Genomic DNA, 24223 nt, shown 5'->3' on the forward strand with positions numbered 1-24223 from the left:
TTATCCCGAATCGGTTCCCATCCCGTTCGGAATAGATATTTGGTAAAATTTTCTAGGACGGAGCTGGGAACAAGGGAAGTTTTATAAAAAATTGAGGACCGGGGTGGGACGGGAATAAATATCTCTCCACCCGACCCCGGACCCCGATTCCCCAAATATAAATATAATTATATATTTATATACTATACTAAATAATTATTAAAAATTAGATTGAATTCATAGATTGTTCAAAATTTAATATAATCAATCAATTTTGATGATTGAACTTTTTTATTATTTATATTATAAAGTAATTTTAATAATTATATTCTATAGTTTATTTATGTTATAAGTCAATATAACTTTTTTATGCTCAAAATTTGATACAAAATTAATTTATATATTATGAATTATTAAAAATATATTATTTAAAAAATATTTTATATGATATGTAATTATTTTTATTATTTTAATAATAAAATTTACCAAATCCCGGAAGACAGTCCTGTTTCCCTTTCAGGACGAGAATCGGGGAAGAAAGAAATCCGTCTTTGAAGTTCGGGAATTGGATTGGAATTAGGGGACGGGCGGGGATATGGGCCCTATCCCTAGTCTCCAGAGTGGAGCTGTTCGCGAACCGAGCCATTCACGAACAAGCTAGAACTCGGCTCGTTAAGAGTTGGATTCGACTCGGTTCGTTAAGGGTTCGATCTCGAACTCGAATACAAAAATGTGTTCATTAAGAAACAAACTCGATCCGAGCTTCTGGATTGTTCAGCACGAACTCGACTCGAGCTCAGCTCAACTCAGCTCAGTTCGGCTCAAAAAAATTAAAAAAATATATTTTAATATTTATATATTTGATTATTATGAATTTTATTCAATTTTTTTATAAATATTTTTTAATTATTGAACCATATGAATGTCAAAATATATATTTTAGTAATTTGAAAAAAATTCAGATATTAAAAATAATTTATTTATATTTTAATAATTAAGAAGTAATTTGACTACTAATTGTAACTAATATTTATTCCCTAGTTGGTGTTTTAATTTTTTTAAAATTATTTATAAATGACCAACCATACCAATATTAAGATCTATATATTTAAGTGATATAATAAAAAAATTAGAAAAAAATAAATATATTTAGTTTGTTATTTTAACAACTAACCAGAATTTGACCAAGACTTCTCTTTAGTCCCATATTAATATTTTGTTTTTTAAAAAAAATATTTATGAATGATCCAACCGTACGGATGTTAAGATCTATATATTTTAGTGATAAGAAAAATTTTTACGAAAAAATTATATTTATTTTGTTTGCCATTTAAACAATCAACCAAAGGTTAGAACAATACTTGTAACTAGTGTTTAGTCTCATGTTTCAATTTTTAAAAAATATTATGAATGATCCAACCGTACGGATGTTAAGATTTATATATTTTAGTGATATGATAAAATTTTTAGAAAAAAATAAATTTATTTTGTATGTTATTTTGACAATCAACCAATGGTTTGAATAGTACTTGTAACTAGTATTTAGTCTCATATTAATGTTTCAATTTTTTTAAAAAATATTTATGAATGATCCAACCGTACGGATGTTAAGATCTATATATTTTAGTGATATAACAAAATTTTTTGAAAAAAAATAAATGTATTTGGTTTGTTATTTTAACAATCAACCGATGTTTTGACCTCTACTTGTAACTAGTATTTAGTCTCGTATAAATGTTTCAAAGTTTTTAAAAATATTTATAAATAATCGAACCGTACGGATATTAAGATATATATATATATATATATATTAGTGATATGAAAAAAGTTTTAGAAAAAAATAAATATATTTGGTTTGTTATTTTAACAGTCAACCGATATTTTGACCTACACTTGTAACTAGTGTTTAATAATGTTTCGATTTTTTAAAAATATTTTTAAATGATCCAACCGTACGGATGTTATATATTTTAGGGATATGACAAAATTTTAGAAAAAAATAATTTTATTTTTTTTGTAATTTTGACAATCAACTAATGGTTTGAACAATATTTGTAACTAGTGTTTATCTCATATTAATATTTCAATTTTTTTAAAAATATTTATGAATGATCCAACTGTACGGATGTTAATATTTATATATTTTAGTGATATGACAATTTTTTCTTAAAATAAAAATATTTGGTTTGTTATTTTAAGAGTTAACCGTGTTTTGACCAGAATTTTTCACTTCGGCTAGGCTGGAAAAAAATTAAAACTCGATTTGGCTCGATGAGTAAACGGCTCTCGTCAAGAACACGGGTGATATGAATTTGAAATTCACAAGACCCGAAAATACACATACGCCAGGTCTACATGCCCAAGTACAAGTATTTGGGGTTCAATGTCTTGTAAGAAAAAACGGAGAGATTGGTTTGATCGCTGGTAGGAAAATGATCACAAGCTTCTGAGTAAAACTACAAAAAGGCTTACCCACTTGTTTACTTGCAAACTATCAACAAACTTACAAACAAAACCAATTACTACCCATTTTCATCATCCCTTGTCATTCTTGAATTCGTCAATTTTAGTTTCAACTTCTACTACTTCTTTGGTTTGTTGTTATCTTCTCACTTTCCTTCTCATTTTCCATAACATCAAGAGACATATACAGATATGAGTTTGATATAATAATTTAAATAGTATAAATTAGTAGCATGTGCATGTATAATCTAATATTCTAGTATTTATTACATACCCTTTGTATTATTTTGTGCAATCATCTCCCCCCATCCATCCCCAGTAGACTTATACATTTATTACTATTTGTTGTTGGGTAGTACTCTATTGGTTTTCATGCTTCTCCTACTCTTTCCCTGTACCTATCTACCCACCTTCTTGCTTCTTCTTGTGCATATATACAATTGTTACAATACAACTATACATACCAAAGACTTTTAGATATCTAAGTTGATTGTTAATTATAATGGGGATTACTAAAAGGGTGGTTTACAAGCCTGCTGATCAAGTTGATATCGGCTCGAACAGTGATGAGGTTTATATCAGAGCCAATGTCAAGGGTATCTACTCTTTGATCTTCTTCTTTTTTTTTCTAAATGATGATTTATTTTTATGTAGTAAAGGTCGATCACAGATATTTAAATATGAATGCACACATGTTTTCACCAAGGGCTGAAACCTCAACGCTTGTAACTAAGTTGTTCAATTTATACGACTCTGTCTATCTTTTGAATATGAGTTTATATCAGAGCCAATGTCAAGGGTATCTAAACTTTGATCATGTACTTTTTTTTTTCTTTTTATCTTAATGATGATCTATTTTTATGTAGTAACGGTCGATCACATTTGAAACTTGAAACCTCGACGTTTGATAAATTGATATGACTCTGTATTTCTTGTGAATATGAGTTTTGAAGGTTCCATTTTGTGTCAAGATTGAACTTAAGAAAGGGGTGCAGATTGTTGTTTGGCTTTTTAAGGGAATTTGTGGGGGTAAAGGTTTTACTGTTTAAAGTTTGGCATTCAGTATCAGCAATAAACACAACTCTAGTTGTACTACTTTCTTGCATGTTCTAAGGGCCCCCAATCATATAATTATACTATCAAGATTATAATTCTACATTTAGTTTCTAAGGCTAAGAGTACTGATCATATAGTAGTAGCATTGCATGATATAATGCAGTTATAATTTAATTTTCAGTTGGAAACACTGTTTTCAATAGTACAACAGTTAAACAGATCAACACTTCAAGAGGTCCGGTGAAGGTCTGGTAGACATGTGACCATAGCGTTAAACATGGCATTCAATCCAACTTTTAATCATATGAATACTTTCCTGCTGCAAAAGTAAAGTTTTGAACTGATTTCACTAGTTTTGAAAATATTTATTTAGTGAAGTAACTGCCGATTCTGTTTTACTAATCTGTTTATGTGATGTGTTACAATAGCTCCTCGGATGACTGGATTTTTGGTCAAATTGTTTGTCTGGTTTTTAGAGCTGAGAATTCTAAAGCCCCTTTTGCTCTACATACTCAAGAGAGAAAATCAAATCCACAAGGTATACACTTCGCTTTGTTTGTTTAATTATAATGACACAATTTCCTGCAGGTGGTTGGATTATATATTTATATCATGCTTTAACAGTAAACTTCTGGTTAATTATTCATTTACGTAAATGAGGATAAACATATATTTTTATCAGCCAATACGAAGAAATATTTGTTTAACTGTATGAGCATATACTTGTGTGTGTTCATAGAAGAGCCGTAGGTCACATTAAATGTATTCACCACCTATATTTCCTGTTGGTTTCTTATTCAACAATCATGTCACAAGTTTTGTTGAGTAGTATCCTTTGCCTCAATCATATCAAATAATAAATAGTACTATAAAGTGATCCTCCCCCATTGCAGTTGGTTTCGTTCGTCGAGGTCGAAGATTCACCTCTATATGTCCCTCTGCACCCTTATAAAGGTAAAGTTTTCTCTTAAATCTATGTATTTATAAGATTCGAATGTGCTTATTTATTGCAACGGGAAATGAGTTGTAATTAATGCTCAAAAATCTGTGCAAGTCTCTACCACTGCTTGATTATAAAATATTGACATACCACTAATATCATAGTTATTAGCTGAACTAAGATGATTCCTTATTCATTGTAAGTTTAATATGTCATGACAGAGCACAAAGAACCAGAAACGAAACATCTGGAGTCGGGTCTATCTCCATCGGAACAAGTTCAACAGGCGACTGAGTGTATTAATTCTTTAAAAAGTGTACAAGAAAAGGAAAACATTAGTTTCAGGCACTGGACAATATTGGACTATTCAAGAGCCTATCTCTCTCGAGAAACAACTCCTAAGAAAGTATGTGCATTATTTTTGTTAGTTGCAAGTAGTAACATATTGTAGATGTAGTACTTATATCTAAATTGGACTATAGTTTTTACTTTTAGTACTGACAGTCATTTTGAACTTGAAAATTTTATTACTGGACTGCTTATGATTTCTCTATCTTTGCTCTTCATATCTATAAATATTTCATAGCTCTGTATAACAGTTTTGGTTAAATTGTTATTGAAACTTATTTTGGTCAAACTATAGGTTGCAGATCAATTTATAGCTTCCGTCCGCAAGTCATGGGATCCTGCACTTCAGATGTCATTCTTTATAAGTTGTGATGTTGAAGATATTCTACGGCAAGCTAATGAATCGACCATTCGATATGAAAGGGGTATCTGTTATCAATTCAATCATTAGACTGTGTAATTGTTTTTTTACTTTTTAATTTGTTTTATGTACTAGAGCAGTTAATTGAACATTGTTTAACAGAAAAATGATAATGTGTAGAGATTAGGGGTGTTCATGGGTTCGTCAACCCGACAAACCAACCCAACCCAACCCAACCCTCTTTAAGGCCGATTAAATTGTTTTAAAAAAACCCGATCCATGGTTTGGTTAAAAAAATTTCAAACCGCATTAAATGGGTTGGGTATGGGTTCAAGATTTTTTCGGTCAACCCAACCCAACCCGATTTAACTTAAGTCTCGCTCGATAATTTAAATATAATCTAGTAGAGATGATCAACTCATATTGTGATGTAGACATATTGCAAAGGAGTATAATTTAGAAAAACATTTGAAGTAATTCGCCTAACTGAACTTTTCTTCTATATTTCATTCCTGTATCTGCTTAAAATGGCACTTCCATATTCTAACAAAGAGAGTCAAAACTTAGGGGCTGGTATTGTATGAAGACTTTTGTTAACATGTAATATGATCCTACTAATCCCTTCTCCAAACACCATGAGGTTTTAGGAGGGCTGTCAACTTAACAACTTTTAGGGACTTTTTTTAAGCTAACCGACTTCCATGGATTTTAAACGGCTCTAGGGAGCTGATGAAATTCCAGACGACTTTTAAAAACTTTTATAAGAGTGATTTTAAGAGAATTTTATAAACCTCTCCTCAATCAATTGATGTATAAACTCTGTACACGGAAAAGAAATAATACCAATGAAATGGAGTTTAGATTAAGTATTTATTATTAAACTGATTAACGAACAGTATTTTGGCTTCTAAATTAAAAATAGAGAATTTTGCTTTGTGTTAATTATGGGACATTCACTTTTATTGCCAATTTTACAGGGAAACCGCTGTCAGCTCTTGATGGAGTACCAATTGCTGTAAAAGATGAAATAGATTGTTTGCCTTATCCAACCACTGGTAAATTCAGGCTCATAGTCTTAATCAATTGTACTTTGTTACGAAAAATATAATTATACTCTTCTGAAAACTACTGTTCCAAAATTCTGTCTTCAAAATGAACTGGAAAATGACTCGGTTAGGAGGTACAAAGTGGTTGCACAAAGTCAGACCTTGTACAGATGATGCGGACTGTGTTAAGCGCCTGAAACTTTGTGGTGCAATTCTTGTTGGAAAAACCAATATGCATGAGCTTGGTGCTGGAACAAGTGGCATAAATCCTCATTATGGGTAAGAACGTCATTGCTCATTTGTAACTTAGTAAGAATGCGATTTTCGCAAGGGTATAGTACACTGAAAAAAATGTTTGGTTTGTTACATTTTTTCCGACTGCTGAAGGTCCACTCGAAATCCATATGATGTCAATAAGATCACAGGAGGCTCTTCTAGTGGATCTGCTGCAGTAGTTTCTGCAGGATTGTGCCCTGCTGCCCTTGGTGTTGATGGTGGAGGTAAATTATTTCTTGATAAAAGTTACTATTTCTTATCAATCTACTTATATTACACTGGATACAAAGTAAAAAGGTGAGAAAATTCTCTAGGTGCTAAGTTGTCACCAATTCAGTAGTCGTATTTCGTAGATGTTTGAGAGGTGTTTAATCATTAAGGGTTCTGGTGTATCTCAAGTGCTATTAAGTAATGAAAGTAAAATTTCTCTGTGTCTTACTTGCAGGATCTGTGCGAATTCCTGCTGCTCTATGTGGTGTAGTAGGGTTTAAGCCAACTTTTGGACGTGTATCGCATGCTGGGTGAGTAGCCGCCATTTTTGTTACTGTGCATGCATTAAGAGGCGGATTCAGGGCTTTTCTAGGGAGCACATTATAATTTTCTCATTTTTAATGCTCAGGGTTCTTCCCCTGAATTGGACAGTTGGGATGGTTGGTGTACTTGCAGGCACAGTTGAGGATGCTATGATAGTGTGAGTCTTTTAATGTTTTTGGCTCCTCCTTCTATAACTTCTATTTACACTTGCCACATTCCCATAATATTCATGATTATACAGTCGGTAACTGTATACTTTTTGCAGTTATTCCGCTATTTGTGCCCAACTTCCATCAGATCAACCCATGACACAGACGGTACATCTTTTTTCTTGTTTTCTGTTTTGCTTTTGCACTTCAATCATGGCACCTCCATTATACTTATTCCTTTTGACATTTATTCACAGTGGTAAATCATCTTCTATTCAAACTTGTTATAATTACTAATAACGTTATCTTCTGTTGCTTTTAACAATACAGCATTTTGGTGATTTGCCATTTTAGTACTTTGTTTCTTTGTTTAAGAAACATAAAACCGTATACTGATTTTAGTTTTTTCTTTTGGAGAATGTAGCATCCGAAAGTACATCTACCTCTTCTTAACTTACCAAGCTGCATGCCGGAAGTCAAGTTGGCAAAATATGACGAGGTCTGCATTATCAATTTCTTCCCCACACCTGAAAAGGGACCTTCTTCCCCACACCTGAAAAAGGACCAAAAATTATCGCATGTCTAATGTATATTTTGTGAATTATAACTTTTCTTCTCTTAACAATTAATCCTTCTGTTGAATCAGTGGTTCAGTGATTGCACTTACGACATAAAACTTTGCTGTTCCAATGCGCTTACTAAGCTCCAGAAGGTCTATGGATGGAAGGTATCATCATTGAGTAATTTTTTAATCTTTTTTCAGTTTATACTAGATCTTATAGCTAAAATTGTATAGAATTTCCCTTCCCATTCATGGGTAACTTTTGCAGTTCTTTGTCTCGTATCTGAGTCAAAGTTATATTTTCATTCTTCAAAACTTATTGCTATCATTTCAAACCCACACAATGAAGTATAGTTCCTACTTTGCATATTTATCTTTGCACTTCTATAGTTAGCATAACATCTCTCTCTCACTCACTCAATCCCACACACACACACACCCCTAATCAAATTATATAAAGATATTCATATATCGTTCAGAAGCACTTGTTCTCTTTCCATTATCCTTTTTGACGAATAGTACAAGACAATCATCTTAAAAATTTAATGGAAGGAATAAAATTTAATACTCTTCTAATTAACAGATGTAGTGTAAAGTCCTTCGTTGTTATTTTTGTAAATCTGCACCTCAAACTGCAGGCATAGCAATTGTATTCCAACTTGCGATTTTTATTTTTTGTTCTGTCATGTGATATATAGACTATGGACGTGACTTTACCAGAGATAGAGGCAATGCGCCTGGCACATTACTTAACCATTGGTTCTGAGTGTACCTCTGCACTTGCTTGCCATCTAGAAAAACTGTACGTTTCACCAAACTTCAAGTTATCAATTAGCTGACAAACAAGGTAATTTATTGACAATAATCATCTGAAAACTCATCATCAGGAATATGAATGAAGTAGGGTGGGACGCAAGGGTAGCACTTTCAATATATGGCGCTTTTGACAGCAAGGAATATTTAAATGCTCAAAGGATCAGGTACTAATCAACTCAATCAATTTTATTTTAATCCGGGAAATATCTGTACTCATTTAGTTAAATATTTGAATATATTATTATGTTCAAGCAAAATATAGTAAATTGGATTACATTAAGTAAAATGCATATAAAAATCAAACTCGACCTCAGCATGATCAAGCAATAATCATTAAAATGGGTATTAGTGACATAGGAAGCTCTACCAAAATAGTTCTCGGTGCCGATCCATTAAGCAAGCAAACCACTATCTGTCGTGCAATTTTTAAACTGCATTGTGCCATTTTCTGTTGGGTCTTATGACATCCAACCATGCATATGTAGGAACCGCCAGTTGCAGATTCACCAAAAGATATTTGATCAAGCAGATGTTATTGTTACACCGACGACTGGGTATGTAGACCTATCTTTTCTTCTATAATCTACCTACTTCAAGCTCCTTCCTAAAATGAATTTGATTCTGTTAACAGTGTAACAGCCTACACAATACAAGATGATGCTCTGAAGACTGGTGAACTGGACTACATTAATGCCGGTATGACACGCCTACAAAAATACTTGTACCTTAGTTATTTGATCTTACCTCATATTTTTTAGAGAATAATGTTGATATCTATATTAGTTATGATCTTAGTTCATAATTTTTAGGTAATAATTTTGATATCTGAAAATTCCAACTATATATGAAATTATGTACTTGTCTAATCTTGAAGACTATTCCTTCTGAAAATCCTGATAATCTATTTGTAACCTATTGTACAACTGCACTTGTGTCTAAGGGAATTTGATTATACTATTTCAGCTGCACTAGTACGTTACATGATAGCAGGAAACTTTTTGGGATTGCCAGCGGTAACTGTTCCTGTAAGTTGCATTTGTCCTTTGGGTTATCTAGCTCCCATTAATAAGTTAGAAAGACCTGTTTATTTTAGCTTATTTTGAGTGTTTGTGCACCTTAGGTTGGATATGACAAAGGTGGATTGCCCATTGGTCTTCAATTTATTGGGAAACCTTGGTCTGAAGCTTCATTGATTTACATAGCTTACGCAGTGCAGGTGCTTTCTCAAATTTCATGCACATTACTTCTAGTTCCTACTGAAACCATTTCACTTGGTTAAATAATCAGGCAACACGCATTCATTTCACCAAGTCTTTAAAGTAGGGTATTTCTGTCATTTATGTGTCTTGCTGATTTTTTAGCATGGTACATAAAGTACCGACTCATTACTGATATTTACTTTTGTTCTGAACCAAAAAATACATGGTACATCCCAATCGGGAGTAGGTTCTAGGGATGATAAGATGTATGCAAGACCTTATGGCTTATAACTTATCCCTATTATTAAAGGCTAATTCTGTAAAGATCACGGATTTTACGGAATTTAATCGATAATATGGTAAAAAATAACCACTGCTGCAAATCATGACTTCAACTAGCAGGGGCAAAAGTAACAGTAACCCAGAAGCAAAAGTAACAGTAAATCAGAAGTTAACAGCACATCATGTCATGGACTCATGGTCTTCTCTAGCCCCAACTTGTCGCCAGTAAGGACGTCATTACCAAAACATTGTATATTTCTAAGCTTGCTCTACCCTGTCTGAGTCGGTTCAGCACGAATCTGTATCATCCTCAAAGCCTGAAATCCATTGAAAACTAATTAGGATCCTTGCGTAGCTTATTCCAGTTGGATCTTGAACCATAATAATATAATAAATTTAGTTTAGTTTTCTGTAATAAATATGAACTACACATATAAGATTGAAAAATTACGGCCTAATGAATTCTGATCTCTGCAGACATTAAGACCCAAAACAATGATATGTAAACGTTTCCAGCAGTTAGTAGTGTAAATGCATGCCTCCGGAAAAAATTATTCTCCGAGTACAAATCCTATCCAACACATTATGAAAAAGCACCTTAATCCGATAGGTGTCTGAAAAAAGATAATGCAGTTGAATAAGAAATATTTCGAGTGTACGTAGTAGGGGAAGGTAATGTTTTGGTTAAGCGTCTACTTCTATGTTACTCGGACTCGGCTAGAAGTGTCCGACACGGACACGTGTCCAAGTATCGGACTCAGAAACATTTTGGAAAATATGCATGTTTTTGGCTTAAAATAAGTGTCCGAGTCCGAGTGTCCATGTCCAAGTGTCGAGTGTCCGACACGGGTACTCGAAGGTAAAATGAAGAGTCCGAGTAACATAGGTCTACTTGCTACTCGTCAGATCACCAAACTTTTGGAAAGAGTCTCTTCATTAAAAAATTTATGTTGCATAATGAAAAGCCTTGTGCACCAGCTACAGACTTTCTAACAATTTTGATATATAATCTTGTGTTAGGCATTATGCGCTGCTGAGTACAGGAAGCCAAGAATTTTCTATGATCAACTTTCAGACTTGAAGAGGTCCAAGACTGCATAGTAAGAATCAGTTGACACTACTGTAGAAGCTTGCCAAACACATATAGCGGGGTTACCATACTCTAATGATGAGCAAAACACTTCATCCCTTTTTCTCATTTCTCAGTTTATACGTATATCGTTTCATTTGAGCCTTCAGATTTTTTTTAGAACTGTCAATACTTATTGTGTAGTGTATGCTAAAATGGTGGCGTTCAGATTATAGAAGTTTCATTTGTGTTGCTCTGGTTGTAAATATTTTCTACTGATGGAAAACTTTGGCAAACACAGTGATGGTACTAGAAACATCAAATAAGCTCTACAAGATCAATTTTACATTGTCAAGAAAGTTATGCCTATTTGATCAATATTGGGGAGAAAGTGATAACTGAGACTTACAACTTAACTGAGCCCTAAACTTAAAAATGATGAGAGGAATAACTTAATGAACCTAAACTTGAAAGACTTAAATGCACTTTGATGGCCTTAACTATTATTATCTTGCACAAAAATGATTGTTTTATAATTGTTGCCATGATTCAACATTATTTTCTTAACAAATGATTGCATTATGTTAAATATTTTTAAAGGACGTTAATAATTTTTTTTTTAGTTTTTTGTATCATACTTTGATAACTTAACTATTAATTATTTTGCAATAAAATGGCTCTTTTTTATATATTAAAATTTTATTAATCAAATTATTATTTTGAAAAAAATTAACTAAATCATATTTTTATAATGCCCACTAATTTCTAGATTTTTTATTGTAAAACTATTATACATTATTTTTAAGCATTGCTCCTATAAGAACAAGAGAAAGTAAAAGATGTAATTTTTTTTCTGATTAAGTTCGACGGAATTTGAAAATTTTAAATAGTATGTTTTTTTGACTAAGTTCATGTAACATGGATCAAACAACGGAGTGAAGTTCTAATACCTTTTTTAAGTAATATCTATATTTTTTTGTTAAGAAATAATCTAGAACTTTTAGCACTTTGCCCACCTTATAATTCGTTACACTTTGTATCTAATAGTTTAAAAGTCGTTGCATTTTACACACTTTTAAAGAGTTCCATTAAAAAGGGTGAGAACTTGTTAAAAAAATAAGTTTTTCAAAATTATGGGAAAACACAATTTATTTATATAAAATAGTTTCAATTTTAAAAAATATAAAAGATAAAATATTTCGGGTAAAAATTAATTAATTAATTATACTATTAAATATCATGCTATTGCTTATTATTTTTTAAATAAAATGACCAAAAGTCATGTGCGATGTCCAATTCACTTTCAATATTTGCTATTTTTTAATTTGTTTTTTTCACAGTTTAATAATTTTATTGGTTAAAATAATAAATAAGTATTACCTAGAGTATATATTTAAATTTTAAAAATATATCTATAGTATTATATTAAAGACGAATGAAAATTTCGTTGCTAGTCGGTCTAGTTACCGTAATTATAGTAATATTTAAAATAAAACACTTTCATAAAATATATTACTATTCACATTATAATTATATAAATACAAATACGACTATTATATGTCTAATGGATAGATTACTATTCACAATATAATTATATAAATATAAATAGAATTGTAATATATCTAATGGTTTTGATTTAAATAAAATAATATATAATCTTAAATAAAATTATACCATCGATCTAATCATAAATAAAAAGTAAAAATAAATTAATTACAATTAGTTGGATTTGCAGCCTCAAATTAAAATAAAATAATAAAGACTAATAAAAATTTGAAAGCAAATTCGTTTAGTCAATATAATGTCATCATGCTAAAATAAAAAAAATAAATGAGCTAAAACAAAATAAATTGAAAGTAAATTCGTTTGGCAGATATAATGTCATCATATTAAAATAAAATTATACATATTAACAATTCGGTCTAAAATATAATAATATATATTCCGGACAAAAATGAAATTAAACAAAAAAGTAAATATAATTAGTTGGATTTTGGTTGACATAGCGGGTGTGAGACTAAACCAAGATTTGTTATTTCAGGGTAAAATAATATAATAAATACTATCGATCTAGCTAAAATATATTTTATCAAATTGGGCTACAACATAATGTGTTGGTCTATATAATGTCATCAGAATAAAATAAAATATATTATCTATTTGGTTTAAAATAAAATAATATTTAATCAGAGCTAAAATAAAATTTAAAATAAACTAATGTATTTAGATGGTTGATATAACAGGTCTAAGGCTAAAATAAAATAATGTATATTTTTGATCTATGCTAAAACTAAAATTTAATTCAAACTAAAGGTAATTTTTATATTATTGATCCGTATTAAAATAAAATTAAAGTTTACTTAATTCGTTGAGATAAGTGAGATCCAACCCTAATAGCCAAAATATTTAAAGTTTGATTGGAGATATGTGTGTAAAATATTCGGGTTTATATAATTACGAGGTTTTTTCAGTTTCTATTATATCCAAAACTATTTTAATAAAATGAAAATATAGATGATTCTTTAGTTTGCGCCGAACTAAAATAAATCTATATGCTATTCATTCGGGCTAATAAATTATACAATTAATTTATGATAAATCAAAATTGAAATAAGAAAATAACTATACCAGTTAAAATAAAATAATATGTACTTTTATTCGGGTCAACATAATTTTTTTTTATTGATACATAAATTTTATTATCATTGATCCGGGTTTAAACAAATTAAACCAAAATTAATTAGAATATAATTATTTAGATTTGTTCAGTATACCAAATTAAAGATAATTCGTTTACTATTGATTTGAGTTAAATTTATCTTTTAACTAAAATTTAATTATCTTTTGTAAACACACCTATAAATTTCAACAAAACTAAATCTTTCAATCAGTGATTTTTTTAAACAAACTAAACTTTCACTAATTATACATATGTATATTTAATATAATTATCAAATTATATTATCAAAATTTTCTTATAAATAAATTTCAGAGCTTAAAATTTCACATCAAATTAAATTAAAAATTATATAATATTAAAAATAATTCGTGCATCGCACGGATTTTAAGCTAATATATATATATATATATATATATATATATTATCTAATAAACATGTTAACCAAAGTTGAAGTTAACACGTGCAAAAAAAAATAAACCTATAAACACATTTAATGTAATATTTAAAAGACGGTCCATTAAATAAAACTCGTTAAATAAAGCGTGAGCATATTGCCCCAATGTAGTCAACTTGTGTAGTTCACAAGCCTATCAAATACCCAAATAAACTCCTAAAAGCCTATCACATACCCAAATAAACTCCTAAATCTGAATAGACATCTAAAATGGGTTTGAGCTGTTACAAACTCCCCACATAAACTTTTATAACGTCGTTTTCAGGCTTAACAGAGAGCCCATAGGTCCGGATCGTGTCGCTTTAGTCACTGCGGGATAATAATAGTTGACTTTGTGTCCCAATCTCTGAATCTCTGCCTCTGGCAACATGGAGAACCAAGCTTTTAAGAGCCAACTTTAATACCATATGTAACAACCTAATCAAATCCCGAATCTTTTTTGAAAATCGGGCCAAGTCTCATTTTCGAGTCCAAAATAAGTCGAAGACTACTGGTCCAGAGTAGTTCACATGCACACCATATGTCCAGCTAAGGGCCATGAGCCCAATATTAAATATTAAATTTGTAAGTATTTATCCAGCCAAATAAACAACTGATAATATTTAAGGCATATCCGAGCTACATCAAATAAAGAGTAGCCATCAAGTAACCAAAACTATTAAGATATAAGATTGTTACGTTGTAGATTTTAAAGCCTAATTAAAGATCGAGAATTGCTTACAAATTCTCCCAATTATAACATAAAACCTAGACTCTCAAAGTCTATATAAATGACATGACCCTTCGTTCTCATAACTATATTTTTGATTTGACTCTCTAAACACTAGAGATATGTATGCATCTTATGAAGGTAGAGTTAAAACTCGAAACTCTCAAAACCTATGCATAATTAAACAATATTTTTTTATCCACAACAGAAGCAATTTCCGTTATCTCAATAATGTTAGGATGATAACTCAACAATAGAACGAGAGTTGCGACTATTATTATTATCCACAAAAATATGTTTAAGAAAAAATATTTATCAATTAACTTTTTAACATGAGAAAGTCAAGGGCGGACAACGAAAATATTTTTTGTTAATTATTTATTTTACCCGAAGTTTGTTATCTTTTATTTTTTTTTAAAATTAAAGCTATTATATATAAATATTTTTTTTCCAGAATTTTCAGTCTTTACAGTTTGCACCCCTCGAGGGATGCAAAGTGAAAAAACTTGATTTTTAATGACTTTCTCCGTTAAAAGGGTGTAAACTGCAATGACTTTTAAATTATTAGGTGCAAAGTGTAACGAATTAAAGTATGATTCTAAAACGAAAAAATGCCCAAACGTAAAGGGTGAAAAGTGCTAAAAGCTCATTTTAAAGGTTTTAGACATAAGTGATACTAAAATACAATACAAAGTGGAGATGCATTATTATTTTTTCCTTGATTTTGAATTTGTTTTATTGATTATAAATATTGTAAAATACCGTTTGTTTTTCATATATCGAACGTACTTAAAAATATATTTCTTGTATTTTTCTAGATATCTTGTTCTTCAAATATTAGTTTCTAAAAATCATTTACAATATATTTATAATAAAAAGTTTAAAGTCAGTCAGGCGTTTAAAATTATAAGTAAGTTTAATTATTTGTAAATAATTATTTGGTTGATAAAATATTAATATATATATATATATCAAAGTCATTTTTTATGCAAAAAATAATAGTTGAGCCATCAAAGTGCAATAGTAAAAGTGAAAAAGTAAATTCATTAACGCCGGTTAAATTTTTTTGACGGAATACAATAATCTATTAAAAAATAATAGTTTAGACGCTAAAGTGGCAACAATTATTAAAGAGTCATTTTTGTGCAAATCGATAATAATTGAGGCCATTAAATTACAATTAAGTCAACTCAAAATGATATGAAGTATTACTCATTAAGCTTGAGGTGACGAGACTCATCCTTTACTCAGCTTAACACGCATTACTTACTGAACACAAAGTGATAAGAAGCAAATATATCTTGAATCGGTAAATATCTCAAATGTCGTGACTTTGGGGATCTCGCAGTGAGATTTGCTAGAGGGTTATTTGTTTTGTATCTATTTTTTAGAACCGCCTGGAGAGTATTACATAAACTATATAGGGCATAAACTAAGCGTATGCTGTAATATGTATTCTCAAGATCAGTAATATTTTTCTCTTCTGCCTATTTATGTTCTTTCATTACGTTTATCATAATCTTTCTTACTTCCGTTATAACAAACTAGTATTAGAGCAAGGCTCTTCGGGGAGAAAGATGCATGGTGGTATTAATGTGAAAGTCGACAAATTTACTGGGAAAAATAGTTACAGTCTATGGAAAATCAAGATGCGTGACTTGTTAAAGCAACAGGGGCTCTGGGCACCGTTGAACACAAAATTGGCTGCTTTTGGAAGCGCTGAGATGATCAGTCTCGAAGAAAAGACACACTCAACAATTCTGTTGTGCCTTGCAGATGATTTTATTACTAAAATCACGGAGGAGGATACTGCGTCTAGTTTATGGTTGAAACTTGAAAGTAGTTACATGACAAAGCCATTAACAAATAAGTTGATTCTACAATAACGTCTGTTTAGTCTGCGAATGCAGGAATGTATGCCTCTTTGAAACCACTTGGATCAATTAAACATAATTTTATTAGAATTGCGTGATATTGATGTTAAAGTTGAAGATGATGATGTTTAATTTTGTTAGTTTCTTTACCATTATCATATGAGTATTTTGTCCAATTATTTATTGTTGGTAAATATCTTATTTCTTTAGAGGAGTTTAGATCTTCTCTTCATTTTAGAGAGCTGCGCCATAAGGCTGCTGGTCACTACGCCAAAGATGGGCTAATAAGACACTCATTTTACGTTACCTTAGGCCCATTTTATGTTGCAATAGGCCTATTGTAATGCCAAATCACCATTTCATCCGCAAATGTTGCCATTGCTATCTAATGTAATGTTTTGATTATCAACCGTAACACAACTAAAAACATTACCTTAGGGAGATAGAGTAACACTAGATAAATCAAACGTAACGCTTTGCTGACGTGGCAGTGCCACGTGGCAGTGTGGGCCCACATGTGGGGTCCACCTATCAGTGTGGGACCCACTTTCTGGAACAAGTTTTAGTGGGGCCCACATGTGGGACCCACTTTTGCTGACGTGTACACTGGTGGGGCCAAAAAAAATAATAAATAAATTAAATATTATTATAATGATAAAGCAAAGCGTTACGTCATGTCAGCACTATTGTAACACTAGCTTTCTACTGCAACACAAGCCCTTTAACGTAACAGTAACTTCACATGTAAAGTAACGCTATTTTGTTAGTGTTACGATAGGTCAAAAAAGTCTGTCTAATGTAACGCAAAACAGGCATTACATTAGAAAAGTGTCTTATTTGCCCATCTATGGCGTAGTGTGGTACATGTGCAGATAATCAGGTTGTTGGGTTGGTAGCCTGCGGGAGTACCAAACATGAAAAATAGGGGAAGTATAAATCCAAGAAACCAGCTCCTAAGGGTTCGAAATCAAATGATCTCTACAATTACTATAAAGAGAAGGGACTCTAAAAATCTGACTGTCCCAAGAAAAGAAGCAACAAGATAAATTGGTGACTACTGCCACACGTACTACTGCTGTAACTGGTGTTAATTCTGATAAAAGATATTTCTCTAGTTGCTTCCAATCACATGCATCACTCTGATTATCAATATTTTGTTTTTTCAATTATATTAACCATAACCGTAACTGTAACGACTGGGATTTTCGCGAATTATATTACATGAATAAAATATAAATTTTGTGGTTTATGTGTAAATTATGTGAATTACAAGGAATATTTAAATATAATTTATTCTAGTTTAACGAGTCAGTATAAAACTTGAATTATGATATGTGATTAATGATCGAGTCAGAATGATTGTTGGGCTGTCAGTTGAGACGCGACCCGTAAAGATAATTACGCAAAGAGTGGATTTGATGTTATTTTTGAAAAAGAGAATTTAGTAGATTACATGAATAATATGAAATATAAAGAGTCTTATGTGTGTATGTCATTACTAAGATATGAATAGGTGAAGTCATATAGTTATTTGAATTAGCGATTATACAGTAAAAGTGAAAATTGTTATAAAAAGAGTTTAAATGGAAAAATGGGTATATAGGAGATTTTATTGATGGGATGTGTGAATATATGTTACTTGACCCTTAGATGTTTGGAATGGTGATTGTGGAATTTTTAAATATTTTTAAATGATTTATTGAGTGAAAAATAAGGGTTATTTGACCTTTAAATATTTTTATAAAATCACAGGAGTATGGTCAAATTATGAAACTTGTCATTATCCCTGGATTGGTCTTGGAGACTTTTTAAAACTAAGAGTCATAATTATTTTAAGGTCTGGGTATTTTAAAATGTTTTTTCAAGAGTTATTTCTATTTTCATGGTTATCTTACAAAATTCGCAGAAAATAAACCATTCACTCAATTATTATTTTAGAAATATCGGGAGATAGATATTTTCATAAAATTCATTTTAAAAATAAGTTTTTAAATTAAAATCTCCTTTTCCTATTTATTATGTAATTTAAAGTTGAATTTCCAGCTATAGTTAAAATCAAAAAATTGTTAATTGAATTTTTTTGGGGTAATAACCAAACTGCCCCTGGGCATATAAACCCAGGATCATCTCTCATTTTCTTTCTTTCTCCTTCGTCTCTTACTCTCTTCTCCCTCTTGAAATCTCTCGTTCTCTCTCTCCCCCTCTCGGTAATCACCACCACCATCTCGCCCGTTCCTTTTGATTTTAAGCTCAATTCGAGCTTATTTCTTGTTGTAGTCCCTGCTCTGTGCTTGCATGCGTGTATCGTGTATGTATAGTCAGAAAAGTTTGAGAACCCAATTCGATTTTAGTTCAAATATGGGATGATTCGGTTTATTTCGTTGCAATCAGTCATGGTTATATGATTGGTAATCATTATTAGTGAAGTTTTGAGTTGGAAACCTCTTTTAGGGCACCACTGAAGCTTTACCGCCACCGGGAATGAACTCCGTCGAGCCGAAGGTGGGCGGTGATGCTCGTCTGAGCCCTACAAATCATTTTTAATTAATCCTATTTTCATTCATGCATGTTATGTGTAAGTCAAAGTTTGAATTTTTGATTTTTTAAATTCAAAATTTTGGTCCGGCATTGATGTTTTATTAACAATTATTGTTCGTTTATGCATTAAATATAACTTGATGTCGATGCATGTTTTGTATCGTGTTTATGCAAATTTTTAAGGGTTTAAATTTTTTTAATTTTGTTAAGTTGTGTATTTAATCAATAATATAATTTGTTTATGTGCTTAATTATGACATGAAATTGTGCATGTGTGCTTTAGTTAAAATTTAGATTTTAATTGATTGTTGGTTATGAGTTTTAAATCGAAACTATAGGTTGTAGTTCATTTGTAGTGTTGTTGTGTATTGTTGACTGGATTGAGTAATTGGCTAGCGTATTTATAAACTAGCTATGCCGGATTTTTGGTAGAAATTATGTGTTAAAAGGGAACCTAATATGGTTAAAATGTTATAGTATCAGTGTTATAAACTTTACGTGTTAATTGCAAATAAGAGATGATTGTAAAACCAAATATGTGCTTACGTGGCTTCATATTTAGTTGAGTATAAATAATAAATCAGAAGGACCAATATATACTAGAATATGTATATGAATATGTGTTTAGGTGACCGATGTGAATAAGGTACGTGTATGTATGATTGTTTGCTTATGTGCAAAGGTTGGTATGAAGTGATTTAAATGTATAAGTTATATGTAAATAAGTGTGATTATCTACTACGTGTATAGCATGGTAAAAAATATAAGTAAAAGTATGAGTTGGATTAATTTACGTGAATAGGGTAGAAAGTTAGACGTTCAGAGAAACGTCGATTACTTATAAGATCCCTAATTAGGGTTTGTTGTTACATTGGAGATTTAGAAATCGAAGGCACTCGAACTAGGAAAGGAAAAGAAGTGCTAGGTGGCAGTAACTCCATCCTTGTGAAAAAAGAAAGCTTGTGAGGCAAGTAACTCTACCCTTTCTTATAAATGTTAAATGAGAATGAAACGATAAGAACAGTTGTTTATGGTATTGAATAATGTAAAGAAGGATTATGATAGTAATGTTACTTGATCTTGTTGATAAGCCCTGTTATTAGCTTGTACCTTTCAGATACCTATTTATACCTTGTTCATACTATTATCCTATTCTCACCTGAGCATTTTTATACCCCATACTTCCTGATGATTCATTTTACCCAGTTATACCTAAGTTGACCTAGTTCCCTACATTAATAATACATATGTTTGGGCAACACCCTGCTTCGAAATAGCTTTGTTTTACGTACATTGTTAACACCTATGCTTATCTTGATCGCTCTCTAGTTTGCATTCCTTGCCTTATACCCTTGTTTACCTCATTTGAGTTCCTGAAAGAAACTAAGAATGATTTTCGACTTGAAAGAGTCCAAATGATTTCAAAGGATGGTAAATGTTTAAAATTGAATTAAGCTTTATAAAAACAAGAGTTTTTCCAATATAAAGCACTATTCCATAGATTGGCTTTCGCAACCAGATTTTTAAAAATCATCTAAAAAACGTTGCTATTGAAAAACGATTTCATGTCTATTGCAAGGGGTTTTAAACGTTGCAACTGAATCAACAAAATTATGAGGTTGTTACAAAATGCATGCTATTGCAATGCATTACATAATCGTTTGTAATAGATTATAAATTTGGGCCCAAAATCTAGGCGGGCTTTCTGAAAATTTCAAGCGGGCTTGTTGAAAAAAAATTCCCGGCTAATGAAATAAAAATAATAAAATAATAAAATACCTAAAACACTAACTTTATACAGCAGACACTCAACTCAAATCCCTCGATACACAAACTCAGGCACACAAAACACACACAAACATAGGCAGAATCGAAAACCAAAGCTTGGAGCAGGAGATTTAAACCTAGAGGAGATTAGAGCTCAAAGAAGAGTAAAGCTCAAAAGGTATATAGTTTTCCAAAAATCTTTTCCCTAAATGGGTTTTCGATTATTGTTAGATATGTGTTAGTTAGGGTTTAATTTAAGTTTCTTTATTTATGTTTTTACTAAACTGGATGTTAATTAAGGTTTAATTTGGATCAACCTTGCATCTCGCTTAACATTTTATATATAAATATAATGGAAGGAATCATTCAGTCATAAAATTAGGATGACCAACAGCTTCTGAGTAACATGTTCAACAAAGTAGCTTAATTAGATTGTGAATTAATAGTGATTTATCCAGTCTTGGTAGCGAAACTTTTACATCATGGCTCTTCAATTAATAATAACGAATGTTTTACATCTTGGCTCTTCAATTAAAATAATGTTCATCTGTTCTTGACCTTATTAATTAAAAAAACCAACTATAAATAAATCAGTCCTATGATAATTTCATTGGATACATAGGTTTGGTCACTTACCTTGCTCTGCTTTGATTGTTGAGACGTTTCTTCAAGTTTTAACCGGTGAAAAAAGAATGAGCTTTTGGATAAGTTGGTTGAAAGTTGTGGAGCTCCTGTCGCAGTGCCAAGAAAAACTTCTTGGGCAATCAATTACAGTTTTTAAAGTTCGAGAATTAATTGAAGACATATGCACTCTTTCTACAACTAGTATATAACACTGTCTACAAATTATCTGTCATTCTATTAATATTGTTCAAGCATATCTTTTGATAATTATTTTAAAATATCCAATTGGTTGTGAAACAATTATCTTATGGACTGTGCAAGTCTACTGCTCTTTTTTCTCAAATGATGGTATTGAACATAGCTGAGAAATATCTACATACAATATTTTTCATCTGAAACCTTGTATAAGTAACATATATACATCATCTAGTAATAACAAAAAAGCGACTTTTTTCAGGTAATCAATTGATCACAACTCTATTTTCTTAATACTTGGTTCACTGTCATACCTTTGGTAATATTTTTTATGTCTATGTACCCTCGTTATTAAGGAGGGTTAATTTTAGCATTGTAACTATTCCTCCTGAATTTTTAGAAGAGACTTATAAATGCTTAAACAGTTTCTACTATGCTGGTCTAATTAGGTGTATGTTATATGTTTCCTCGTTCAGAAATAGATGACCATTATAAAATCAGTCCTTTGTTTTTAGTTGTTCTCCAGGTTAAAAGAATTAAGGATTTTAGATTGACTTCTGGTGTCTTCTTTTAACCATCCCCTGATATATCTTCTGTGCATGCATCTCCTGCCATTGTCTGTTATCTTTTCTCTTGTTCCTTTTTCCAATGGTATAATTATAAAATAAAGCGGAAAATTGCCAACTATTCTCTCTGAGTTATTACCAATTATAGGTAAATTGCCTGTTAATTTCACAAATTTGTCGTGGGTCAACAAAGAATGGTTGAAGGAGTGACTGGATTGGTTGGCAAGAATATTTAGAAGAGGATGGTGCACAACAAAATTGATGAGCATAATAGTTCTGAAAGTGGAGGAGATAAAAGTAATAAAAGAGATGGAGATGGGAAAAAAAGTCGAGTACAGAAAGGGAAAATGAGAAGGAATCAAACAAAGAGCAGCTGCCAATAGCTAGAGAAAAGAATAGGCATGCAGTCAGCAATTATACTATTACTGGATCTCTCAAAGCAACAAGAATTCTAACCTTGGCAAGAGGAAGGAACTGAGAATAAATGGTTTTCTGCATGGTGAGTAACTTCAATGCAACATCCTTTAATTATAAGCTACATGAACTTAAGTGATGTTTCTATCTTTATGATAGATTAAAAAGCTATTAAAGAAACTATATTTTGACTTTATCGTAACTGATTTTCCTTGTGGGCCTGTTGCACTTGCACTCTTTTAAGGTAATTGTAAACTTTGTGGACTGCCATGTATTTTTTTGTGTGTTCTTGGAGCTCTTTACACCAAGCCACCAACTAAAAATATAAGGGTATTAAAAGAGTAGTTTTGTAAATTATTTTTACACCAAGCCGCCAACTAAAAATCTAAGGGTATTAAAAGAGTAGTTTTGTAAATTATTTTTTCTTATCTGCTTCTTATATGTGACTCTTTCTTCTAACATCCAGTTTTCCTCTGTGAGCCATAGGACAGGTGACAGTAACAAGGTGAATAATAGTGTCCCATCCTCACCTTCTACTTTAGAGAATGAGAAGAAACTAGAAACATTAAAAGCCGGTTCCCTTTCAGCTTCTGAATGCCGGAGAAGTGACATGAACCAAAAGGTGGACGATAAAGTAGGGTTGGCCCATCTAGTCCTGAAAAACATAGTAGTTCACAAAGCAAGGTGGATGACAAATTAGAGCTTGCTCATCCAGTTCTGGAAAATAAAGTGGCTCAAAAAGCTACTACCCTCACAGCAGTTGGAGGACATGAGGAGATCGATCACTCAAAGGTTGACAAATAAGGAACACAAGGTAAATTGCTATGTAAAGGATAAAAGGCCACATTGTTCCTCAACGAGGCCATCTTCTACAGTTAAACAAATTGTTAGAGAATGTCCCAAACCTCCTTATCCTGATTCCAAGTATTTGAGTAAGATACTTGATATGCCTGTTAATTTCACAAATTAAGTTTGAGTCTTCACTTAGGTCAGGTTTGCCGCAAATTTCCATTTTGCAGGGAGTATATTGAAAATGGCTATTGTCTGTTTTAGTAATTTGTCTCTCCTTACTTTAATATGTTTCTTCTCGGAAGATGGTCCTCCAGTTGGCCATTCACCCAGCAGGGCAAACTATGCTTCTGTATCTTGGTGCACTTTCTATTCAAAAGGAAAGTTTAATTGGTCACACGATTACTTAAAACGACATAATCAGGTTAGAGTGCCGAGGTATATTGTTGCTAGATCGAAAGTTGCTGGAATTGGGTATCCTGATGCTGCTCATCAATTACCAGATTTACTTCTGGGATTTTAGACTTTCAATT

The 24223-nt window shown here is 31.5% G+C and overlaps 1 protein-coding gene across 2 annotated transcripts; it reads left to right on the plus strand.

The window, feature by feature from the left end:
* The first annotated feature begins 2341 nt into the window (after positions 1–2341).
* On the plus strand, positions 2342–11376 carry LOC141702934 (fatty acid amide hydrolase-like). 2 transcript variants are annotated; one of them, XM_074506513.1, is made up of 20 exons: positions 2342–3038; positions 3927–4036; positions 4392–4452; positions 4660–4844; positions 5082–5211; positions 6125–6202; positions 6325–6472; positions 6581–6693; positions 6915–6990; positions 7089–7160; positions 7269–7320; positions 7577–7651; positions 7799–7879; positions 8413–8516; positions 8602–8694; positions 9016–9084; positions 9162–9226; positions 9494–9555; positions 9651–9746; positions 11032–11376. In XM_074506513.1, the coding sequence occupies exons 1-20, from the start codon at positions 2945–2947 to the stop codon at positions 11110–11112; spliced, it is 1845 nt and encodes a 614-aa protein (XP_074362614.1). In that variant the 5' UTR covers positions 2342–2944; the 3' UTR covers positions 11113–11376. The 2 variants fall into 2 exon arrangements, with proteins under 2 accessions (XP_074362614.1, XP_074362615.1); XM_074506514.1 differs by lacking the exon at positions 2342–3038 and adding an exon at positions 3202–3241.
* The last annotated feature ends 12847 nt before the right edge of the window (positions 11377–24223 follow it).

Source organism: Apium graveolens, unplaced genomic scaffold, assembly GCF_009905375.1.
Source record: "Apium graveolens cultivar Ventura unplaced genomic scaffold, ASM990537v1 ctg5942, whole genome shotgun sequence".
Classification (NCBI taxonomy): Eukaryota; Viridiplantae; Streptophyta; class Magnoliopsida; order Apiales; family Apiaceae; genus Apium; species Apium graveolens.